The sequence below is a fragment of the Pseudonaja textilis genome, chromosome 10 (genome assembly GCF_049901715.1).
Source record: "Pseudonaja textilis isolate UNSWEBS1 chromosome 10, rPseTex1.2, whole genome shotgun sequence".
NCBI lineage: Eukaryota > Metazoa > Chordata > Lepidosauria > Squamata > Elapidae > Pseudonaja > Pseudonaja textilis.
This window is the reverse complement of record NC_141999.1, coordinates 4,678,118-4,699,529: the sequence shown is the minus strand read 5'-3', so window position 1 is coordinate 4,699,529 and position 21,412 is coordinate 4,678,118. Positions and strand designations below refer to the sequence as shown.

The following is a 21,412-nucleotide window of genomic DNA, read 5'->3' as shown; positions in this document are numbered from 1 at the left end:
TCCCGTTCTTGACCCAGCAGCTTTTCTGCAGTATGCTTGCCAGCTGAGCACTCGGAAAGAGTCACTCAAGAAACAAACACACACACGAGTTTTTTAGGGCAATTCCATGATTAGGGCTTTATCTCTTGCGCAGCAAGTCAAGGTCTGCCCTTGAAAAGTTGATGGAGCTGAGATCCAAGTGGAAAGGGCTATTTAAAAAATATCCATTTATTTTTAAAAGTTTATATCCTCTACCCAAAGTCACACATAACTCATTCTTGCTGAGCCCTCCTCACACTTCTCACACTTCCTTCAAGCTTCTGGGTTCTGTTTCTTGGAAACAAATAGCAGGAGACTATTTGATCTCTAAATAATATAACCTCACTAAACAGTGCAGGAATCTCCGAAGTCTAGGAATGTTGAGGCATTCTGGATACGTGCCAGATCACACTTGGTCCCTGAGCTGTTATTTTTGTATTATAGGTTTAAATCAATGTTTCTCAGCATGCTGGCTGGGGAATTCTGGGAATTGAGGTCCACTTGTCTTAAGGTTGTTGTGTTTGAGGAACACTTGCTTAGGTAGTCCAAAAGCTGCTTCTTTTCCACCTTTTTTGTGGTATGTTTCACTCAACCCCCTAAGAAGGTTGGTGCTAACCCATGCAGCTGCTTGGCACAATATGCTAACTTTGTTTGTTTGGTTTTAATCTTGAACAGTTCAGTCCAATTACGATAAAGAGGTTTTTACCCCAAATCATCTTCCTTCTCAATATAGTATGTGCAAAGCCAGAGAATGGGTTAATCCTATAATCAGATTGAGAGTGTGAAAGCAACCAATGGAAAAAGTCAAGTGAAAATCTGTTCTGTATAACATGTTGTTTGGCACAAACTCTTTGCTATCTCTTGATCAGTCCTGCCTCACTGCCCACCTTTCTTTTCCCTTTCCTTCCTTTCCCTTCCTTCCTCCCTTCCTTCCTTTCCTTTCCTTTCCTTCCTTTCCTTTCCTTTCCTTTCCTTTCCTTTTTCCTTTCCCCTTCTTTCCTTTTCTTTCCTTTCCTTTCCTTTCCTTTTTCCTTCCTTTCCTTTCCTTCCTTTCCTTCCCTTCCTTCTTTCCTTTCTTCCTTTCCTTCCTTTCCTTTCCTTCCTTTCCTTTCCCTTTCCTTTCCTTTCCTTTCCTTTCCTTTTCTTCCTTTCCTTTCCTTTCCTTCCTTTCCTTTCCTTTCCTTTCCTTTCCTTTCCTTTCCTTCTTCCTTTCCTTCCTTCCTCTCCTCTCCTTCCTTCCTTCCTTCCTTCTCCTCTCCTCTCCTCCTTTCCTCTCCTTTCCTTTCCTTTCTTTCCTTTCCTTTTCCTTCCTTCCTTCCTCCTTTCCTTTTTCCTTTCACTGCTCTTTGAGATTTCCCCCATCTTGTTCTGCTGCTCTGTTCTCCTATCTTCTCTGTTCTCTTACTTGAAACACCAGGCATTGCCTTATTTGATATTTCCAAACCAACAAGTCGAAATCATGTCACCTAGATATGCAGATAACCCTCGATTTACAACCATTTATTTAGCGACTGAAATTACAATGGCACCGAAAAAGTGACTTACGACTGGTCCTTGCACTTACACTCATGGTAGCATTCCACCCAGTCGTGTGATCAAAATTCAGGCGCTTGGCAACTGGCATGTATTTATGATGGTTGCAGCATCATGTGATCATCATTTGCAAGCTTCCCAGCCGCTCCTGACAAGCAAAGCCAATGGGGGAAAGTCAGATTTGCTTAACAACAGATTATTCATTTAATAACAGTAGTGATTTACTTATGAATGTATCAGAAAAGATTATAAAATGAATGTGACTGATTTAACAGCTGCCTTGCTTAGCAATTGTAATTCTGGTCTCAATTTTGGTCATAAATTGAGGATTACCTAACATTGCAGGTCTCAGATTTGGATTTGTGATTAAGTCAGTCTCCTCTGAGTCCTTATTGATCCTTTCTGTGCCTTTTCTCCACAGTACTTGCAATGGGCATGGCAAATGGGAGTGTGAAAACCATGTCTGTCTTATCAATGGGGACATGATCGATGCCATCAACAGAGGGAATTATGGGTAAGAACAAAAATTCTACTCTTTGAATTGATGAAGCCTGGGCTGAATTGAAGAAGTTGGGTCTCATTCAGATGCGTTAGTAGTTCAATTCAAAATAAAAACTGTGGGCATCTATAAAACCATCGCTGGGAATTAAGACTCATGTTTTCTGAACCAGTTGGAATAAACCAGCTGCCTTGGATCCAATTTCCCCACCTTTCCAGCTTTGTGGACTGACGAGGGTGCAGGGGTGGGGATGGGATGGTTCCGTGTGAGCAGACATGCGCATGGGCAGCTCCGTTTGCATGAGCAGTACATACCTGCACCTGCCACTCATGCAAATGGAGTGTGCAGGCTTTCATGTGCTTGCCCACTGCTCATGCCAGTGAGGATGCACATGCATGTGTGTGTGCTCTCTCCCACCATTTCTGCGACCCAGTTGCAAATATCTCACACACAGCCCACTAGTGAGCCACGGTCCAGAGGTTGGGGACCCCTGCCTTAGATGCTTAACCCATTCACTAGTTCAGCCTCCAGGAAGAGAGACGGACTTTTGCTTTTCATTCTGAGCTAATTAGCAACCAGGAAAGAGGAAACTAAATTCATCCTACAACGGATCCAGATGTTACAACCTAAGACGGAAATGTTACCATGGCTCATTCTGAGTATTCTTCCTTGGCAAAGCTAAGCATTGTCCTTTTAGCAGATTGTCTTCTGTCTTTCTTCAGCTGGAGAGCTTCGAACTACAGCCAGTTCTGGGGGATGACACTGGAGGAGGGCATTCGGTACCGTCTTGGCACCATCAAGCCTCCCACATCTGTCATGAATATGAATGAGCTTCATGTAAGTGGTTTCCTCATTTATTTGTTAGATTTATTCTGCTTTTCTGGCAGGAACTTCACCAGGGGTGCATAGTTTTCATCCTCTACTTTCATCCCTACAGCTGTAACCTTCAAGTAGACTGGGATGATGTGTTTACACAGCATACTTTTTGAAGAGCTAGTAGTTTCATTCACACAACCCATTAAGATTGGTTCTTTTAAACTTTACAGTTTTTGGAAGGGAGAGTAGATGGGTGTTCGTTTGATTAGTTTGTGGTTTAGGGTATTACACAAATCCTGAAAATGGGTGAATTCATAATTAGATCCTCTGTGTTATGAGCACCAAGCCGCAAACTTAGTCTACATGTTGTGTCTTTGAGATCGGTTGATATGGTTTACAAGGCCTATGAGTGCAGTATAGCTTTGCTTTGATATTGGCTGTATAAAGATTCAGTGTAGTATGTTAGTCCAAAAACTGGGTTAGCTAAATAATCTTGGTAAATGAATTGTGTGGAAATATTAGGACCGGTCTTGAAATTACCTGAATAAAGAAGGAGAGGAGATTGACAGTGGTTGATTCACACAGCATTTTAGGCGAAAATGCTTTATGGCTGTGGTCATTGTGGGAATTGAAGGAACTGGGTCCATTCAGTAAATCCAGGTTCAGTTTGCTGTGTTGTACCAAGATAGCTCTTCAGTGTTTTAAAATCCTTGGAGGAAAAGTCGAATCTAGGCAGAATATAGTAAATATTTCACACTAGGTTTGTAGCAGTGATATCCAAGGACTAGAAAGTGTGTTGTTCCATTATGTTGATTTCTGGCATTTGACACAGTAGAATGGCCAGACTGTTGCACCATACAAATTGAAGGGAACACACACGCATACACACCCGCCAGCTTTGGCATCTCTACAATACTTGGAATGCTGGTCGTAATCTCTTGAATCAATAACAGGAGTGGCAAGAAGGTCTAGAACAAAAATATCATGTTTTGGAATCTGTCCCATGAAAGAGAAAAATGCTTTGAACATTGAGATGTTTTGTAAGTTACAGCCTTGGAGATCTGCAACTACCCCTGCTGCTGCCTAGGGGTATGGAAATGTGTGTAGGCTCAGCTGCTTGTCCTCCTGCAGCCTGCATTTTCACCAATAAAAAGATTGCAAAACTTGCTCAAGTTCCTGCTAAATCCTAAATCTATTCTGAAAATCATTGTTGCTTTGAGAAATGGATAGGAGAAAATGATACTGTTGGTTGAATAGATTGGTATTTCTCAACCTTGGTAATTTTAAGCTGGGTGACTTCAACAGGTTGGGGGGAATTTTGGGAGCTGATTCGTCCACACAGCTTAAAATTGCCTAGAAATACCAATTTATTCAACCAATAATATCATTTTCTCTTGCTCTCTTGATCTGTATCAAATGCCAGAGGTCAACATAATGGAATTCTGGGAGTTGAAGTCTACACAGCTTATAGTTGCCACGTTGATAAACATTGGAGTAGATACTCTGCGGGGTAGGGTTCAAAATAGAAAAATGGTACATTTGACATTGCAATGTAAGTTCAACCTCTTTTTTTATGTGTCTCTCACAACATATCTAAAAAAAGTGGAGCTCCAATTATACTGTTGTGGCTGCTCATCTTAAACTTTTTACCTTCCTTGTACCACTGCTGTTCATGCTGTTGTCAACAAAGGTTGAGTGTCCCCATTCCAAGTTGCATAAAGGACAACAACCATTTTGTGGGAAGGTTTATGGAATAGCAGTTCCTGCTTCAGGGGATCTGGTTGGGATCTCAGAATGTTCATAGCCCTGCTCCCCCAATCCCACTTTTCCTATGACTCCTGGGAAAATTGTTCTGTTTATTGAAGGTTTCGTTCTCTTTCTGCTTTCCTCTGTTTTCTGCAGATCAACATGGGCACCAACGAAGTACTCCCGTCCCATTTCAATGCTGCCGAAAAGTGGTCTGGGATGATCCATGAGCCTCTTGATCAAGGCAACTGTGCAGGATCATGGGCCTTTTCCACAGCAGGTAGAAACCCCTGGATGCATATGTGACAGTCAGAGCATAGAATCCTAGAATCCTAGGACTAGAAGGGATCTTAGAGGTCTTCTAGCCCAACCCCTGTCCAAGATAGCAGTCCTTATACCATTGGGATAAATGACTGTCCAGGATAAGTAGGGTAAGGTTTTTCTCCACTGATACATATGGATATATTTTGCATCAGCCTTCTCAAGCACAATCTGATTCCATTTTCTCATGCTTATGGGATTGCACTTGTCCCTCTCTTCACTGGCCCTCAGTTTCCCTTTTCCTGTTCTTCAATTCTGGATCTGTAACTGGAAAGTTGGATGCAAGAAACGTAACAGGTTTCTAACCACAAGTTTCTTTTTTCTCTCCAGCGGTGGCTTCTGACCGGATCTCGATCCATTCCATGGGACACATGACACCTGCCTTGTCCCCCCAGAATCTGCTGTCTTGCAACACTCGCCACCAACAAGGCTGCAATGGAGGCCGTGTGGATGGAGCCTGGTGGTTCCTGCGCAGGAGGGGGTGGGTGGCTGATGGTCTTTTTTGGGACAATATGGGAATAATGAAAGGGACATTCATTTCCAAGAGTACAACCTACTATGATATTTGACTAGACTATAACTGGAACCAAGGAGAACTTTTCTGACAGTGACAACAATTAATCAATGGAAATGGGTGAAATTCATTTTTTTCCCTACCAGCTCTGTGGGCATCACTTGGTGGGACTCAGTCTCTAAAAGGAAGGAGGGTGGGTGTGGGCAGGGCCAACTGATTCAAATTGTCCCTACCATCTCTCCTGAGGTGGTGCAAGATGGTTGAATTTCACCCCTGAATGGAAAGCTTAACTCCCAGAGTTTTGGATGCTGGAGGTCTTCAAAAAAAGATTGGACAGTCATTTGTCCAGGATGGTGTGAGGTCTTCTTGGGCAGGGGATTGGACTAGAAGACCTGTAATGTTTGTTTCAACTCTGTTATTCTGTATTCGTATGACAATCCTTGGTTTCCTGCAGAAGTTCAGGAGAAAGGTGTTTAGAGAACATGGAGTAGAGGGTGGACAGCATATGATTCTATGGTTCAATGGCTTTATGTTAGTCAACAGTCTGGATCACATTTCTCTAAGTTGCTACTTATCACCACCATCTTCAAGCACTGTTAAGCTAGCTCGAGAAGAGTTTGATTTTTGGAAGTGAGCCTGGGCATGAGTCCTGAGTTCCAAGACACCTCCAAACCATTCTCTTTTCTCCCTTGCGTCTTCTAGGGTGGTGACCGATGAATGCTACCCCTTCACCAGTGAAGAAAAGGAAAGCTCCCTTGCCAGTCCACCTTGCATGATGCACACCCGATCCACTGGCAGGGGAAAGAGACAAGCCACAGCACGCTGCCCCAGCTCACAAACGGACTCCAATGAGATCTACCAATCCACACCTGCATATCGTCTCTCCTCAAATGTAAGTCCTGCCTTTTCTTCTTATTACCATGCTGGTAAAATTTGTGAGGAGGATCAAGATCTATGGGGAATGGAAATAAGAGCAGACATTGCTATTCCATTTAAGTGGAGCAATGGTCAGCAAATCAAATTTCTTTATTACAGTGTTTGACCAATCTTTACAATAAAAAGGGTATAATAAAAAAGTGAACTAGTTTACAACAATTTACTATTGGGGAAGGAAAAAAATTAACAGGACAATAAAACAACATCTCTAATTAAAACTTTGCCAAAACAACAGTATTTATTTCTGGGTTTTAGCAAAACTGGCCCATTGTGAATGATTGGTTCACTTAACAACCAAAATAGTTGCTTAACAATTGCAATAGTTGCTTTACAAACATGGTGTTTGTTTGCTTAACGACTGCTTCAAAAAAGATGTTAAAATTGGATTTAGCATATAGCATTTAGCAATAGCAGTTAGACTCCACAGTGCTTTTCAGCCCTCTCTAAGCAGTTTATAGAGTCAGCCTATTGCTCCCAACAATCTAGGTCTTCATTTTAGCGACCTCAGACGGATGGAAGGCTGAGTCAACCTTGAGCTGGTCAGAATTGAACTGCGAGCTGCTGGCATCTGGCAGTCAACAGAAATAGCCTGCAGTACTGCATTCTAACCACTGCACCCACCCCTGTTCTTATGGTCATATGGAGGATTACCTGTAGTCAGTGGCTTAATCTACTAAAACTGGGAGAATATGGTTGCCCATTTTCGTACAGTCTGTCAAAACTGGATGCACCAGGCTCTATTTGGGTAGGATAATGAGCTACTTTAAGCCCAACAAGGCAAGGAACTCTGAAACTGAACCTGCCCCTGAGCTAACTTTTTGCACCTCTGAAAATATGTGTTGAAATTCTTGGGAGAAAAGTGAAGAATGTTAAGAGAGTCCTTGGTAGTCTCCATTATTAAGTAATATCAGCATGATTATATATAGATTTTCAGATTAACCAGGCGGTCCCTAAATGTGCAGTGTAATAGAACACATCAATCCTCTGACTCTAACCATAAGGGCTGGTGATTGATGATGAATACTCGGAAGCACCAAGGTTGATCAAAACATAAACTCTCCATCTAGGGAGAAACCATGAGAAATGAATAATTGCTTTTGATTCTCTGTTGATCTAACATCGGTCATTTGTTTGCAGGAGAAGGAGATCATGAAGGAGTTAATGGAAAATGGACCTGTGCAAGGTGAGGTGGGCTCTCAGAAATATACATCAGGGTGGAAAATCACACAAAGGAGAAATGATTTGTATTGGAAAGTGGTGGCTGAGTTGCCTCCTTTAATAGTATCCAATGTCTGCTTTTTGTTGAAATGATTTATTTCAAGACTACTAAGAATCAAGCGATTGCTATGTAAATAACCAGTTGCAAGCTCCTCCAGTGGCAGCGAGCAGACCATCTCACTCACGAGATTGTAGTAAGGCTGCCAGAAAGAGAATCAGAAGGTCTCTGCCCTAATGTTCACAGGGATGTAATGGTTTAAATTGGAAATAGTCCAGTTGCTGGAATTCTTGTAGCCTATTGACTTCATCTCAATAAATCTTGCTAAAGAGAACTCCGTGAGAATTAGGCATGGAAAGAATCTAAGAAAGCTAATTCCAGCAATATATTTTTTTGTATTTAACCTATTTATTCCCATACAGATGTTCTAATTTTCTTTGTAACAGCCTGCTTATGATTTGGTGAAGTTATGCTCACTTTTAACGGAGAAGTTTGCAGCTAGCTCTTTGCACAATGATCTCTCAAATCTTAAGCTGCTTAGGAAGCAACAAACCACTTTTCTGTTTTCCAGAAGGAAAAAGGAAATATCCTTGAATTGGTCTACAACAGAAAACCAAAAAGAGAACATAATATAAAATAAAGGAAGGAGTCAAAGGAAATCTGTTTTTTTTTTTAAAAAGGAGCCATTCTTAGCTACAGAAAATTGACTACCATTGGATTCCCACAGCATGCTGAAGCCTGAACCTGGGTGAACAAAGGCAGTGTTGTTGGATTGTGAACAATAGCTGTGTTCACAGAATATGCAGGGACCAAAGAAAATGAATCACATGGCTACTTAACATGAGGCTCTGGTTCATATAGCAAGTTAAAATACAAGGATGCTTCTCATAATTCATTCAATGACAAACCTTTCACCTATCTGGTTGTAGGAATGTAAATGTTCTTTCCGAAATGAAGGAATAAACTATTTTGGCCAAAAAGTCAAACGTGACTTTGCTGGAAGCCATAAGGAGAGCAAAGTTCCCACTATAGTTTTCACAGCACAATTATTACAAAAACTGGCAGGAACTGAGAGTGTTGCCTTGTCCACATTTAACCAGATTATTTAATCTAGCAATTTCATTCAAGTGTGGACAGCTTTCAACTTGGTTAGCTTGATCCAGTTTAGCAACTTGTGTGAACATAGCCTTTCCAAGGATTAAATGATCTGGTGCCTTCCGCCAATCTAGAAAGAGGGTAAATTCAGTCAGTCTGAAGTGAGTTGTTTTGTTTGTCTTTGACCCGCAAAGCTTCTTCCACACCAGTTTTAAGCAGGCTGGGCAAGAAAGTGGTGGTGCCTAGCAAAGTTTGGTTGGGCTCAGAATTAACCAGGATTTAACTAGTTATCATTTCAGTGGGAAATGGAAAATACCAGGGCTATCTACCAAGGAAATACCAGGGAAGCCAAAAGAACAAAAACTCCCGGAAGAAAGTAATAAGAAAAGTTTTCCATAATGTTATTAACAAAACCTGCCTGGACTTGCCCAGGAGGTCACCAGGAAAAGGAAAATCAGCAACACTCTCTCTGGACACTAATTTGCAGTCTTAGTAATCCAGGCCAATAATGAATCAGGAAACAGCTCAGATTTGCTTCCAAAAACTCTTGGGGTTAAATACACGGGCATTATGGCAACTCAGAAGTAAACTGAGGAAACAAACTTTCAAACCTGCTGGATGCCCAAAACTGTTCCTTGCATGCTATTTTAATGCTTTTTTGGTTGGAACAGTCCACAGTGCTCCTGTGACCCTCCTGCCTCCCCGCTTCATCCCACTTCCTTAAGTGAGCTTCCTTAACTTTCCGAGGTTGGGTTCTTATGAGTTGAATTGGGGGAAACCAGCCATCTTGGAAATTGGGATAGAAGATACCCCCTAAGGTGCTGATCTTTAGGAGCTTTTTGGTGGTTCATCTTGAGAGGACTAAACTCTGCTCTTCAGCTTTCCACAACTGCATGAACAAAGGGTGCAAAATGTTATGTCTAGTCAAGCGTCATTAAGCTTGGGTAGCTTGATGGGGAAGGTAGGAGAGCACAACTGCCACCAACAGGCCAAGTTTCTTGACCATAACAAGGTCTTTCCTGGTTCCACCTTCTATGTAAGCAACAAAGTTCCACATGTCGTGGGCCTAGGCATAGTCCTCTTTGGTGCCAAAAGTATAGAAACTGGTTGGAGAATTCTTCTAGATTTCTTCTCAGCTCTAGACTTAACTTTTGTATTGTGGGTGAAACCAGAAATATTGGTATCTGAGTTATGAAGAATAAAGTGTTCATGTCAGATTCTTTTTGAGCCTAGATGCATAATTTCCTTTCCGTTCCACTGCAGCCATCATGGAAGTGCACGAAGACTTCTTTGTGTATCGAAGTGGGGTTTATCAGCATACTCCTGTAGCAGCTGGGAAGCCAGAACCGTACCAACGACATGGTACCCATTCTGTCAAAATTACTGGGTGAGTGAGATCACTAGCAGTCAATGAGAAACCCAAATCCAAGGTGTCCCTTTGTGAGTGAATACTTTGTCTAATGAGAAATGTCAAAGTTGTGTTTGTTTTGGCACTGTGGTTCCAGCAGTACACAACAGTGTCAGGAAAACTCAAAACTACAGTTGGTCCTTGACTTGATTTATGATATTTTTGCTTAAAACAGCATTTATTTCCAGTTTTCAGCCCAAATGCCTCATAGCAACAATGGGTTTGCTTAATGACCGTAGTATTAACAATGATGGTGTTTGCTTAATGACCACTACAAAAAAATCATACAATCAGGTCAGCCACATGACCAGGCTCTATTACCATTGTAAGTTGAGTACTACCTGCATGTATGAAATTATGGGCCTTCTCTGGAGGTTTATAGCTTTATTTACACCTGGCTTCCAGAATTTTGCTCAAATTCATCATCCTACCCATTATTTATAGGCCCTGGAAATGTGTTAGAAATCCATTATTTTGCTCTCTGTCTACCCGAATCCAGTCTTTCAGAACCAGCCAGAACTCTGAACTCTATCGGTATTTTTAATACACTATAATAGTATATTACTTAGCAGTTGTTAAATTTCCAGATGTCATTCCTAAGTGATCTATTACTTTATACTGCCCCATTTTCATTGAGGAAACAAAAGGTAATGCAACTGCAAAAGCAGGCAGAAATTTTGCAAAGTGATAGTGCTAACAAGAATGCAAACACTCTCTCATGCACACTTAGTGTCATTTACAAAGAGTCATGAAGGTGCAGTGGTGAGAATGCAGTATTGACGGCTGACTCTGCTCATTGTCAGGAGTTTGATTCTGACCAACTCAGGATTGACTCAGCTTTCCATCTTTCTGAGGTCAATAAAATGAGGACCCAGATTTTGGGGGGCAATATGCTGACTCTATAAATTGCTTAGAGATGGCTGCAGAGTATTATGAAGCAGTATATAAGTCTAAGTGCTATTGCAGCTATAAAAAAAAACAGGCAGATTTTCAACCATACCATCACAACCACATTTTTTTACTTTTATACTCATCGTCTGAGGACACCACTGTCTTCTGCAAATCTGCTGTATGTACCATTCTGGTTGAAAGAAGGACTAAAGGGATAATAACAGCCTCGAAAAGGGCAACTGGAACATTTTCAATTAAGAAAAGGCTAGAAAGTTTGGGATCCTTCCACCTAGTAAAACGTCAACTGAAGATTGAAGTGGATCAAGTCATGTACAACATGGAGTAAAAACATAGGTAATGCTGAGCAAAAGATTTCAGACAGGTGAAATGAATGACTTCCTCTCACACAGCAGACCATTAACCTGCAAGGTGTGTTCCTCTATTGGCTCTTCTGTACGACAGCTGAAAAGAAAGCCACTTATTTCAACCCCCCCCTCCCCTCTGTTCCTAGTCACAGTGGTGAATTTATCTCAACCTGTTCATTTTAGATAGCTCCTGTCAGCCACACAAATGCCAGGCAGAGTCCTGCAGCCATTGGCACCTGCCATTTACAGATAGCGGATTGATAACAGGTGATTTCAGACTGATTTTTAAAAACAGTTTTTTGGACAGCTTTTACACTGCTAGTCAAATATCCATTTTTTTATCCTTCAGATTTATGTTCTTTCCTCGCAATACCTTTGCACTATTTTATCTGTATCACCCCAAGATGGAATGATGATTACTATTCGCTTGGATGGTTTAAAAAAAGACTAGCTAGTTAATTAGCTTGTTAGTTAACTATGTATTTATTAAATTCATAGACCATTAAATTCAACTCTATCCTGAGTCTAGGCAGCATACAATATGAATGTAAAACCATAGAATACAGAAAATATAAAAATAATACAAAATTGTTACAATCAGCCATGGAAAAATCTGCCATCTACTCTATTTATTTATCTTTTAAAAAAATATATGCAGAAAATATACCTAATATTCTTTCTTCCTCCTATTTTTCCCACTGTGAAATAGGTTGGACTCAGAGAGAGAGAGATTGGCCAAAAGAATTCAGCTGGCTTTCTTGACTAAGTGGGAACTAGAACTCACCATCTCCTGGTGATTAGCCTGAAGTGTTCCAGCTAATTTTTGTACCTAAGGTGGGGCTAGAACTCACCATCATTTTGGTGAGTGGTCCAAAGTCCACCTTTCTTGGTGATTGGGTATAATCACCCAGCCAACTTTCATATTTAAGATGAGACTAGAACTCACCATCTTCTGGTTTGTGGACTATTTTACCACTACGCCAAACTGGCTTAATGTAAGCTTGAGGAAAGAGGCAGGTTTTAAGGGCTCATTTGAATAAGAGCAAGATAGATATCATTCCAAGGGGGAGGCCCTACAGCAGAGAAGGCTCACTTCTTGAATACCACCAGGTGACACTCTATAATTGATAACATTCAGAACATGCCAACTCTTCCAGCTTGTAGGAAGAAGCTAAGAGAGAAGACAACCAGGTCCAGTTCAAAGTCTACCATTCTTGAAGACCCAAAGTTACCTCTGGTTCAGGGACAGAAGTCTCCAAATCATATTTGCAGAGCATCAATCACCAGAAAATAGGTGTAAGGGCCCCAGAGGCATTTGGCTGGTCCCTGTAAGAAACAAATGCTATCACCAAGCTTGCAGGTTTCTTCTTCAAGGGTTAAAAATGCAATTTTTGCCAGTTGATTTGACCCCTTCTAGTTCTAACATATTTGTACCTCATCCTGGAAACAGGCGGTAGAGCATAAGCTGGCTTCCTATGGGCTTTCTCCACCATCCTTAAAATCATTAGGTTACGATCAAGCCAAGCCATTAATTATTTAAAGAAGGGATGTGGAATTTCAGATTGAAGTCAATAGGCTCCCTCAATACAATCAACATGGTTATATTGAGGAACATGGGGAGCAGAAAATCACTTGCTAAATCTGAAGTTTCCTAAGCTGAGAATCACATTCTTTAAAGTTAGATTTAACATTCTTCCCTCTGCACTTCATCAAGAGAGGTGTAGTACAATCGCTGTAACTGCCCGTATTAGCCCATGTGATGACAAGGAGGCTGAAACCGTGTCACACATATTACAACATCACAACATTGTACCTTTTACAGAGACATGTACCCATAATAGATAAATAACCTGGGTGGCCAGATCAATTTTAGATGAACTTTCTCCTTTAACATCTAAAACCATTGATTATGTGTGCAGAGGCTCAGTGTTCTATTGCCTCAATGAAAGCAAGATATAATTGGTCTTTGCTAGCTGCTTATTTATTATATTTATTTGCTTCACTCTGGTTTTGTTTGTTTTGTTCTTTTAAATTTGGCCGGTCATTTTCTGAATAAATATTATTAATTGATAGAAATTGCTCTTTGAGGAGCATGTGGGGGGAGGAAAACCACACAAATGAGAATTTCTCTGTCTAGAACTAGATCAAACTTGGTCATGAAAATGAAGCGGGCAGGATGGTCCAAAGCTGGTATTAGCTCTGTTTTGGTGCTGGGCATGGATGAAAGAGTTGGCCTGTTTTTATCTGCGTTGTGGAAAATTTTTTGAATTTCTTGTGCTGTGAAATGCAGATGATTAAACCTTCTGGATTTCTGCCAAGAGTATGGTCTTGGCAGCTGGATTCCTCACAAGTCAGTGTGATGCCTTCTCCTCACACACAAACACACACAAACAGAAACCACACTTGCCTTTTAAAGGCAATCTTTGCATCTCAGCTTCTGAACCATTGGGGCAAGAATTGAGGGAGAATTTGAACTGGATTGCAGCAGATCAGGAAAGCTGCAAAGCAGTAAGACAGAGGATTTTTCCCCCCACCAGACCTGGCAACTTTAAGACGTGTGGACCTCAATTCCCTGAATTTCCCAAACAGAGCTGCATTGTCTTCACATTGGTGATCACAAATGCCATCCTGGAAAACACTCAGCATTTGCACAAAAGTAATGGATGGAGGCTTGTTAATGAGAGACCCAACTTTGAAGTAAGACGACATTTCCTGACAGGGAGAACAATTCATCAGTGCAACAGCTTACATCCCAGAATTGCGGGTGCTCCATCACTGGAGTTTTCAAAACTATACTGGAGAACCATTTGGCTAGGATGGTATTGACTGAACAGGGGGTTGGAATAGAAGACCTCTGAGGTCCCTCCCGGCCAGAGGTGGTATTCAGCAGGTTCTGACCAGTTCTGGAGAACCGGTAACGGAAATTTTGAGTAGTTCAGAGAACCGGCAAATCCCACCTCTGACTGGAGATTTTACAGTCTCCTTCCCCTGCCACGCCCACCAAGCCACACCGACAGAACCCGTGGTAAAAATTTTTGAATCCCACCATTGCTTCCAGCTCTATGATTCTATGTTCTAATCTGGAGAACTGAGCCTCTTGTACCACCATGCTCCTTGGGTGAGTTTAGGGCAGTGTTTCCCAAACTTGGCCACTTGAAGACGGTGGACTTCTAGAATTCCCCAGTCATATTTGAAGTGCAGTGCTCTGAGGAAACCTTAGCTTCAGGAAGCCTGTGTGCTTCATTTTATCCTGATTTCTGAGCTGCAGTAAACACAGGGTTGCCCTGGTTACTCATTTCAGGAAGAATATCAAAAATGCTGGTATGCAACTCTCCTTTCTGCTGGAGTGAAGGAAAAACTGAAGCACAGGGCGAGCTGTGGCCCCCAGCCAGAAAGTCCGTGCTGTATTTTCCATTTAATTTTATTGTCTCATGCTGATTGCTGAAGCAAAATCAGGCTCTTTCTTTAAGCTTATCCGCCAGAAATGAAATGGGAAATCCCTTGATTGAGCGCCAAGCCTTTGCTTCGGCTTCTCTTCATTTCTGAAGAGAAGAAATAAGCTGTGTGTGTCTGCATTGTGCATTTTCTCCAGAGCTTCCTGACCAGCTGTGGTTTTCAGAAGATCACTTGCACAGCAGGAAGTCAAGGGGAATTGTGGAGAAAGAGTCGACCTGTGGGAATCATATTTATTTAGGGGGGCTGCAGGTAGTCCTTGAGTTACAACCGTAATGGAGCCTGCCCATCACAATTGTACCTCTTGGCAGTTGCAAAGCAGTGAGTCATGTGACCTACCCAATTTTATAACCTTTGATCATGAAGTGAATCATTGTGATTATTAAGCAAATGTCCGCACTCGTTAAGTGAAAGGCGAAGATCCGCTATGGGCAGAGTTTGGCCGAAAACTGGAAGTAAATGTTGATTTTCAGCAAAACAATTGTAAAATGTGACCCCAGGACCGTGGGACGCTGCAAATGGCCATAAATGCAGTCCGGTTATTAGGCACCTGAAGTGCAATCACATGACTGGGATGTGTGTGTGTGTGACTATTGCAACTTCAAATTTGGGTCGTAAATACCCCCCCCCCAGTAGATCTGTCAGAACTTTGAATGGTTGCTAAGTGACCAATCATTTTACTTATCTACTTATTTTTCCTATTTCTTAACCACCCATCTTAAGCTAAGGACTACCTGTGCTTATCAGTAGCATTTACATGTGGTTGAACTTGCTGAAAATGATTACATTTTAAGGGGATACAGTAAAATGGTTGGGCCTATGATCATAAATTATTCCAGAATTCCCACTTGAGGCTCAAGTCTCCAGGCTCAAATTTTCCTTGTTTGAACCCATCACGTGAAAAGTCCTAGCTCTCTGGAGAAGTCAGTCATTCTGGGAAAGGTAGAAGGAAAGAGGAGAAAATTGATGATTGGCATCAAGAGGGATGGAACTTTATTATGGGGTGATGGGTACAATGTTGGAAGATTCGAAAGACCAGATTGTCATGAAGAAAATCCATGTAGCTGCTATAATTTGAAGCTGTGATGGTGGCGCATTGACAATATTGTCCATTGAGTCTGCATTTCTTTTCAATTTTTGGATTCTATGTTCATTCCAGTTTCTTTCCCATATTTTCATGTATAGTTTTCAAAAATCCTAATATCCATCTTGAGATGATTAGATTGCCTACTTCCTCTTTTCCCGTTGAACAAACTCTTTGTTTTGTTTTATCACAGATGGGGAGAAGAACGGAAGCCGGATGGGTCAAATAGGAAATATTGGGTAAGTGCCACCACCAAGGATGATAGTAAATGTATTCCTTCTGTCAATTAGTTGACAATATCATGCTTTAGCTGAGTTCACTTAACTAGGTCAACCAGAAGTTTCCATCTAGACCAGTGTTTCTAAATCTTAGTAAATTTAAGCCACATGGACTTCAACTCCCAGAATCCTCAGCCAGCACAGACAATGCAAATAATTCTGGGAGTTGAGGGCCAGACATCTGGAAATTACTACACTTCTGAAAAAAATCTGGCCTATTATCCTAACTGGATTCCTTTAGTGACCAGAACATATCCTTATCTTCAACTTATGACTGGTCTCTTAGCAACTGTTCAAAGATACTATGGACCTCCCTATGGCTATTTATGACTTCTTTTTGAAGTTCCAACATCTGGGTCTGCCCCCTCCCCCAATCATATGATCGTATTTTGGGTGCTCAGCAACCCTCCTGCATTTACGGCTGCTTGTAGTATCCCGTGGTCATGTGACCACATTTTACAACAGTTTTGTCAAAAACCAGTTCATAGCAAACCATTGGTTTGCTTAATGACCGCTGCAAAAAAGGTCATAAAATTGGGTCAGTCACCTAACCCAATCACAACTTACAAACTTACACTAGTTTATTGATTAATTTTATTTACATCCCGCCTTTATTATTTTTAAAAATAACTCAAGTTGGCAAACATATCCAACACATCTTTCTCCACTGATTTTCCACACAACAACAGCCCTGTGAGGTGAGGTGAGCTGAGAGGGAGGAAGTGGCCCAAAGCCACCCAACTGAACTCCATAGCTAAGGTGGGCCTAGAACTCACAGACTGCTGCTTTCGATCCTACCTCCTTAACCACTACAATTAGACTAACTTTATTGTCACTTTGAATGTACATTAAAAGGAAATTTCATTGTATACAGCTCTCAAAGGGTCACCACCTGCAATATACACTACGTAAACATGACAAAATAAATAAATACAAAAGTATGCCTGTATACATGTCACAGAGAAACAACACAGTGTAGTTTGGGTGTCTACATGTACATTGTGAGAAAAACGAATCTTGTGAATTTACCAGACGGATGGCCTAGGGAACAAAGCTGTTACAGAATCTGGAAATCCTACTAGAAATACTTTGAAACCTCTTTCAAGGTTTCAGAGGGGAGCAACAGAAGCAGACCATGAAGTAGGTGTATGGGGATCTCTGATAATCTCTGACAATAATTTGAGCTCTAAACACATAGCACTTATAGGCAGCATCCTGAATAACGGGAAGAGAGCTTCCCAGAATCTTCTCGGCTGTCCTTACCACTCTCTGTATGGACTTTCTATCTGAGGCACTGCTGCCACCAAACCAAACAGTGATGCAGTTTGTTAAAATGCTCTCAATTGTGCCTCTGTAGAAAGTGGCCAGGACAGAAGGAGAAAGATGTGCTCTCCTCACCCGATGCAGGAAATGCAGATTCTGGTTTGCATGCTTCACTAAGAATGATGTGTGGAGAGACTAATTCAGATTATTAGTTATGAAACTGGCTCTTGCTATTGACCAATGGTTACCTATTGACTTGTGCTCCAGGGTTGTTGTAAGCATTTTAAAAAGAATACAAATGTACAACTGCTATATTAGACAAACATCAATGCTTTTTCTATTGGAAACCCCTTTCATAGCCTATTCTATCTCTGTCTTCAGATTGCAGCCAACTCCTGGGGAAAGGCATGGGGTGAACACGGCTACTTCCGCATTGCCAGAGGGACCAATGAGTGCGAGATCGAATCCTTTGTGGTGGGTGTCTGGGGCCGGGTTGGAATGGAAGATATGCACCACAAGAAATAAGGAGATTGGATCCTTCAGCCTTGCATTATGATAACAGGAAGAACTTATTTCCTTCTGTTGGACCTATGTTTTCTTCTCCTCAAAGCATCTGGTATCTAGGACAGTCACAGGACATAACTACTATGGGTTTGGCCTCCAAAGACAGCAGCCTTTATCTCTGTTCTGGGGGAAGCCTAGAACCATCATATGGATTTTGGACTTGGAAAGTCTTTTGGAGAATCCTTCCTTAGATGGTGGGGATAAAAAAACCTGAGAACCTCTGAAATGACTACCAAAATGATACAGTTTCTTGAGAAGGACCAAGAGAAGATATCCAATCTGACATTCTGTTATGCATAGCTCACATACCAACAACCAAAGGGACCTGAAGATATCAGAAGGAAACCTTGCCAGGATTCCCTACCAAGGATGGAAAGTTGCAAGTGATCTGAAGAAACCTGTTGACTGGGAGACCAACCATCACCTTCTTTTTAAAGCCCTTTCTGTGATCTACCTTACAGAACCTTCTTGGAAGTGATGGCATCTCTGGCTTGACCTTCCCTAGAGGCAACCATGGTAAAATAAAGAGTTGTCATCCTCTTGGGCCTAATTTTCAAGCATCTCAGGTAGTACATCTATATATAAGTGGATTTTTAGTCCTAGCAAGCATGTCTGTAGCAATGGCCACTGACTCCAAAATGGCGGATGAACTAGATGAAAGAAACCCTGCCTCATTTTATGTGTCTGCAATGTGTCCTTTCAAGAACAGCTATATAGGCTGAAATCAACCCATCTGGAGAGAGGCCGGACTGGGGGAGGCTGGCTTAGCCTCGATTCTCTGTCAACCTGGAACAAGTTCTTTCCTGCCTATCCTATCTTAGAACATAAAATCACAGGGCTGGAAGAGACCTCACAGGTCTTCCAAGGCCATAGTCAAAGTAATCAAAGTGAAGAAAGTGTTTGATATCCTTTAGGCAACACTGGCCTTTCTCCAGCAGTCCTTCTCAGCGATGTTGGGCTTCCAAGCCCCACAATTTCTAACATGGCCATCTATGGACATCAAGGCACAAATCTCTGGAGGGTACCAGGATGAGGTCAAGCTGCCTGGTGTGTCTACCACAATGGAAGGAGGACGTCCTGTGTTTCTCAAGCTTCCTTGTTCAGCCCACCATGAGGTATTGCTGCTCCAAAGACAATGCAATTCCACCACGGCTTCAGCAGCTGAGTGCTTTGCCAAAGTCCTTCAGTTGACTTTCCAAGCCAAGTTGAAATCAGCCCCCAGGCCATCTGTTTTACGCCCATCTAAACTGGAAAATAGGAGGAAATTCTCCTCCTCCTGTCTCCTCCGCCTCGTTTCAACCCACATGGATATTTTTTTTTTAATTTTCATGTCCCTGCCGCATAGCCAAACACCAACTTTTGCCGAGTCCAATGACTTGGTGCACCATCCCGGCTCTGACCCACAGTGAAAACTTTTTATCCTCCTGCCTGAAGCCACTCTCGGTTTATCCCAGTGCCTTTTTTCCTTTTTCTTTGTCCTTTTCTGGCTTTGGATGCCCGTCTCTGCACCTTCCGTGCTGGCGTGAGAGTCTGTCGCTGTTAAGCCTTCTTTGGCTTAGTGGCCCTTTGTTGAGAACTTAAGGCTGTTGAAAGGGAAGGCCTTCAGCCAGCTAGGCAGGTTGGTTTTGTCCCATTCTGCAAGCTTTGCAAGCGCCAGTGTAAACATCGAGCGGCTGCCATTTGTGTGAAAGAAGCGGAAAAAAGCGCTTTAAAAGGCGCGTGTTCATGCATGACCGAGGCGGGGAGCTTTGGAAGAAGTGCCTGTGCTAGCAGTCCTTCCATGGAGCCGGAAAACTCTTTTATGTGAGGATGAAGGGAGAAAGTGGAGCTTCCTCTCCTAATACCTGATCAAAGCAGAGATTAGGGGAATCTCGGCCGAGCTGTCCTGCCGGGGAACTGGGAGGGGACTAATCAAGGTTAGCCTTCAGGCTGCCATTAGAAGCTGGTCTAATGGGCTGCTTAGTTGCATTCATTTGAAAGAAAAGGAACATCCCTTGTTTCTTTCAACTTGGTTACTGAAAACACCCATTTTATGGATTGGAACAATTGGTGGAAATCCCAAAAGCTGGACTTGTACCATAGGCTAAGTTTCCAAAGAACAAAATCAAATGAAAACCCATCCAATGAAGCATGGTCCATAAACACAGCTGCTAGATTTGTAGCAGATCTGCTAAAGTATAATTGTGCAAACCAGGGTAGAAAGCTAGCTTTCCAGGCTGGGCTTGAATCTGTCCTGTTCTCAGTGAGGGGCGTTTTTATGACTATTAAACATAAATAAATCATTATTTGGTCTAATTGGCCTTCATTTGGCAATCCAGGCCAAACAAAGATGAATTTCCTTCAGGTGAATTGAAACAGAGCTGTAGATATGCAACCATCATCCACAGGCATCTGTTAATTCCAATTTTACAGCTACTCAGTTTGGCAAGGAGGACCTCCATGCCAGCCTATCTGTCTATTCTATCCCTTGCTTAGCCTTAGGCCCTATGCTATAGAAGTTAAAGTTCAGATGTGTATCCAAAGGGGAAAACCTCCTTTCAGTTGAGCTCTGTTCATCTGACACTGTGCATATGCATCTATACATGTGCAGTTTCCTTGGCTACATTATGGAAATAGTTGACAATTGATTTTTTTCAGATTTCTTTTCAACTTCCCAGTCTAGGTCTACAACCCTGGGATGTTTTAGAAGTCTACCGTCTCCCAGGACCAATCTCACCTAATTCTGAATCTTCCTGTTACCTAATCAAAGTTGGCACTTGAGTGAATAAGCAAAACGCCAACAAAATTCCCCTCTCCCAAATTCCCCAGGTGAGAAATGTCATTTCAAAAAGAAAAAAAATATATTTTCTCTTATTAGGTAAAAATCTTTATTCCTGGAAAAGAAAAATACTGCTATTTTAACTAAGCACGAAACATCTTCAGTTCAATTTCAGTATTTATTATTTTGCTTTTGTTTATTTGTGACATGAATAAAGTGCATCGAAGATGCTGGCAGGAATTGTGTGTGATTAGTTTATCAGCCCTGTCCTAGATTCCCAGCCAAGTTTTATCTAGGTCCCTTCCTGTATTAAATGTGATGATTAGTCTAAATATTTTAAAGCTTATAGAACTGGTTATTTGTAGAGAGTTTTTTTTTCTTTTCTCCATGAAGAACTACTGAATTTCCACAAAGCGATTGAAGCCTGAAAATGTAATGGATATAGATTAACATTAGGTAACAGAAATATTAAAAGAGAGAAAGGGAAGGAGATAATAAAGATAGGATAGATAGAGATAGATAAATAGATTAGATAGAAAGAAATATAGAGATGATAATGAGAGAATGATAGAGATGATATATAGCAAGAAAATGAAAAAGCTAAATAAAATGATAGATAAATAGATAAAAACAGAGAGAGAATAAGGTGACAGA

General features: G+C 41.5%; 1 protein-coding gene across 2 annotated transcripts in view; it reads left to right on the top strand.

Annotated features, from left to right (window-relative positions):
• The window catches only part of TINAGL1 (tubulointerstitial nephritis antigen like 1), a 36,421-nt gene extending 15,427 nt beyond the window's left edge, over window positions 1-20,994 (top strand). For both annotated transcript variants that reach the window (XM_026702688.2, XM_087939556.1), the window contains exons 4-12: window positions 1,973-2,065; window positions 2,773-2,887; window positions 4,769-4,892; window positions 5,264-5,414; window positions 6,150-6,339; window positions 7,521-7,566; window positions 9,958-10,081; window positions 16,089-16,134; window positions 17,818-20,994. In XM_026702688.2, the coding sequence (XP_026558473.2) occupies window positions 1,973-2,065; window positions 2,773-2,887; window positions 4,769-4,892; window positions 5,264-5,414; window positions 6,150-6,339; window positions 7,521-7,566; window positions 9,958-10,081; window positions 16,089-16,134; window positions 17,818-17,961 (1,033 nt within the window). In that variant the 3' untranslated portion in view covers window positions 17,962-20,994. The remainder of the gene's footprint in view (window positions 1-1,972; window positions 2,066-2,772; window positions 2,888-4,768; window positions 4,893-5,263; window positions 5,415-6,149; window positions 6,340-7,520; window positions 7,567-9,957; window positions 10,082-16,088; window positions 16,135-17,817) is intronic.
• Window positions 20,995-21,412: the final 418 nt, after the last annotated feature.